At 35.6% G+C, this 4,369-nt stretch overlaps 1 protein-coding gene across 1 annotated transcript in view; it reads left to right on the top strand.

The window, feature by feature from the left end:
• Positions 1-2,419, top strand: part of LOC144979326 (fatty acid-binding protein 5-like) — a 115,851-nt gene extending 113,432 nt beyond the window's left edge. Inside the window, exons 5-6 of the mRNA XM_078925960.1 lie at positions 997-1,107; positions 2,046-2,419. Of these exons, the coding sequence (XP_078782086.1) occupies positions 997-1,107; positions 2,046-2,096 (162 nt within the window). The 3' untranslated portion in view covers positions 2,097-2,419. The remainder of the gene's footprint in view (positions 1-996; positions 1,108-2,045) is intronic.
• The last annotated feature ends 1,950 nt before the right edge of the window (positions 2,420-4,369 follow it).

Here is a 4,369-nt window from a genome sequence, read left to right as displayed (position 1 = left end):
GCTTTTATTGACACAGAACGAGACATCAATCTATGTCTCGTATGAGCCATGCAGAAAAAAATCGAGTGTGATACTCGAAAGAACTCAAAAAAAAAGAGCGTGTAACAAGAACTGTAAACCAATCCGAAAAATTACCTCAATGTGAAGAAGACAACGCATGCTTCATCGATATATATTAAACAGAAAGAAATATTAGGGGGGAAGAAGATGAAGAAGAGAAGAAGAAGAAGAAGAAGAAGAAGAAGAAGAAGAAGAAGAAGAAGAAGAAGAAGAAGAAGAAGAAGAAGAAGAAGAAGAAGAAGAAGAAGAAGGAGAAGAAGGAGAAGAAGAATGATGTAACTTTTTCATGTTTTAAAATCTTTTGAAAGGATGTGGTTTTGCACAGTGGAATGGTCTTTGCTCTGTAGCCAAGAGATACCTTCCCTTGAAGTAGAAACATGAATAAAAATACAATTCCCTTTATTCATCCCATAGGGGAAATTCGTCCCTATGGTCTATTCCAAGGGAAAACTGGAATAAACCCAGGCGTCAGCCGCAGTGGACCGCCAAAATTGATCTGGGATGAGGTGACTGGCTCAAGGCCACTGTACCGCTGAGCCACGCTGCTCCCAGTTAACATTTTGAGCAATTCGGCGCATGGAGCCGAAGTTTGTCCTGGTTTCTATAGCACAAAATGGACAATAGCAATTTTGCTTGCTTTCCTTTCTTGGTAGGAATCTAGTCTATAGTAGAGTACTTTCCCGCAGACATAACAGGCCCAACCACTTGATAACTGTTGGGTGATCATGGTGGTAGGAAAAAAAAATATAGTCTTCATCTGGGATCAATCTCGGGTCTCTTTGCTTGCGAAGCGAGGGCTCTGTCAAATGAGCCATTGTGAATCCCCCCCCCCCCCCCTTTCCCCCACTCCCTTGAACTAGAGCCTAAAGAAAAATTTCCAATCGGGGACGAAATAAGAATATTAGATTTTACTCGAATTTTTTTATACCTCCTCAGAGCATTATAAGGACGGAAGGCGACAGGCTAGTAGAACGTCATGAGAGCCAAGGGTCAAGACAGTTTGTGATGGACATCACAAGGGAACTGGTGGATGGGTGTATGCAGGCGGTAGGTTTGAATATCAGACCTGCGTATTATTATGATTCCTACTACTACTACTATTACTACTACTACTACTACTACTACTACTACTACTACTACTACTACTACTACTACTACCTCTGCTGCTGCTACTACTACCACTACTACTACTACTACTACTACTACTACTACTACTACTACTACTACAACTACTACTACTACTACTACTACTACTACTACTGCTACTACTACTACAACTACTACTACTACTACTACTACTGCTACCTCTGCTGCTGCTACTACAACCACTACTACTACTACTACTACTATACTACTACTACTACTACTAATAATAATAATAATAATAATAATAATAATAATAATAATAATAATAATAATAATAATAATAATAATAATAAATAATAATATAATAATAATAATAATAATAATAATAATAAATAAATAAATAAAATAAAAATAAATAAAATTCCCTTTATTCATCCCCAAGGGGAAATTTGTCTTTAGGGTCTATTCCAAGGGCAGAGTGGAATAACCCAGGCGTCAGCCGCAGAGCAGCGCCGCAAAGTGAGCTAGGGCGAGGTGACTTGCTCAAGGCCACACAATGCAGCGGCGTGTGATTGAACTCGGTACATTTCGGGTAGTAAGCAAAGACCGTACCACGGAGCCACGCTGCCCCTTATCATCATCATCATCATCATCATCATCATCATCATCATCATCATCATCATCATCATCATCATTATCATTATAATAAAATTGGTAATAATAATAACAACAATTTGGAACATTAGGCCTATCAATAAATGGGCGTTGGTTTGAAATTAGATACTTTCATTTCAACAATAATAAGACCATAACATTTTCCGATCATCAAACCTGTAAATAAGTACCTACTTACTACACGTCGTTAAACACTTATCATCTTTCCCTTCTATTTATTTCAGACAACCACAATCGGAGGCGTTTCCATGGTTACTATATACAACCGGATTTAGATCAATTATATTCCTGACCGACTGATAGACGGATGCTATTTTGCAATGATTATTAACAGCACATCTGAAATTATAGTATAGATAGATGATAATAGGTGATATACACTAATCGGGGAACAGAAGCTCAGTTTAATGTACCAGGTTTTTATTTTTAGATTAAATCTTGTCGTTTAATCGACAAAACTGCAAACTGTTGAAATAATATTATGGGACCCATTGACTCACATCTAAAAACGAGACTGTGTTGGCGCCTTTTAGATGCAAAGTACTGAATTTATAGTTTAAAAAATTAGAATGTTTATGGATTTTATTTTGATAAATAAGTAAATATATATATATATATATATATATATATATATATATATATATATATATATATATATATATATAACAAAATCACCATTAGAAAATAATCTATAGAAGAATAAAATAAACCAATAAATAAATAAATAAATAAATAAATAAATAAATAATAAATAAATAAATAAATAAATAATAAATAAACAAATAAACGAATAATTAAATAATTAATAAATGAATAAATAAATAAATTAATTAATTAATAGTGGCAACAGAAAAAAATATCAATATTTTTTAAAGACAGACAGAAAAAAAAAAGAAAAAAAAAATAAAGTTATGAAATTTTTCAATTTCCGTTATAACTCGTACTTTCTCTAAATCCACTTTTTTTTGAGAAGAGCTTTATTAGCACGACTTGGTACTAGTACCGTATCGAGACGGCTAGTCACATTTTTTACAGATTAACGGCGCTCTTTGTTGAGTCTTGAAGCCAGAATAGATACATAGATGGACCACGATGACGACATCGCTACGTCTAAAATTGTAACTTCCATTTACATTGTTACATAAGCATCGCCATGGTTACCATAGTTACCATAGTTACCATGGTTACATTTGTGTAACCTATCGTGTCGAGCCGGTTTTGTGTCGAGAAGAAGCAGGTGAAGAAAAAAAAAATAGAACATTGGAAATCCTTTTTTCTTTTTTCAAAATTTAGGGAACTATCAATGCTATGCGTTTAGGTCATACACTTACCTGTAACATCCGCCAGAGGAATCATCACACCAACACACAAAACTTTGTGTAACCTTTAACATCATTGGTCTGTGAGAAGGATCTATAAATAATAACAAGGAGCAGAGTGACAACTTCGTTCTTTCTATATTTATTCTTACCCCCAAATTTACATAATACAGACCTGCCAACCCTTCATATTCCAAAAGTGGAATCAGAACGCCTAAAAATAGGAATTTGAGACATGAAATAAAAATTTCACCGTTTTAAAAGCCCCCCCCCCCCCCCCCCCCCCCCCCCCCCCCCCCCCCCCCCCACTCTTGATCTTTTTTATTCTTAACATTATCATCATTTTTGAAAATCAGAATTTTAGAGACAACAGCGGAATAGTACAAAAAGGGAGAGTGAAAATAGGAATGATTCCGCCAAAAGCGGAAGGGTTGGCAGGTATATAATGTTCATCTGTTTCATATTTTCTATTGACTGTAAATGAGGTAATTTGCTGTGTCTGCTATCGTGAACTTTGCTAACTTATAGTGCGGCTATGTGGTCTAGTGGTATGACACTCGCTTTCGGATCGGAAGGTCCTGAGTTCGAGCCTCGCTCGGTGCATAGTTGAGTCCTTGGAGAGGGCTCTTTACTCACATTCTCTCACCGTACTCAGGTGTAAAATGAGTACCTGGCCTTTAACAGCGTTGTCTCTGTCCGAAAAAATTGTAATATCGCCTAACATGCGTCATGTCCTGTCCTACAGGTTAAATGTTGCTGTTGACCAGGGACACTTGTAAAGCGCTAAGAGCATATTAAGTGGATATTGCGCTTTATAAAACCTCATTAAAAAAAAAAATCTGTTTCATATTTTCTATTGACTGTAAATGAGTTCATTTGCTGTGTCTGCTATCGTCGCCTTCGTTAACTTATAGAAGAAAAGAAATTGACATCACTTAACTCTTTGTTTTTTGTTTTTAGATACCTATTTTAGTGATATCTTCTCACTAAATGTCTATTATCAATCCCACTATAAACTTTCAAAAATACGCTTAGTTTTGTGTGTTGGTGCGTTATATCCCGTTGTCGGGTTCTGTGAGTGTTTTACCTAAACGCATAGCAATAATAGCCTGACACCAGCACTTGTCTTTTCACGTCATTTATTATGGATTAGTGTAGTGATTTTTCATGAAGTTATGGTTAGGCGTGTGGGAAAGAACTCATATTTGATTTTGATAAAAATTGACCTT

Source organism: Berghia stephanieae, chromosome 9, assembly GCF_034508935.2.
Source record: "Berghia stephanieae isolate SIO BIC M18660-M18661 chromosome 9, UCSD_Bste_1.3, whole genome shotgun sequence".
NCBI lineage: Eukaryota > Metazoa > Mollusca > Gastropoda > Nudibranchia > Aeolidiidae > Berghia > Berghia stephanieae.
Note: the sequence above shows the minus strand (reverse complement) of the source record. Positions and strands in the feature narration are given on the sequence as shown.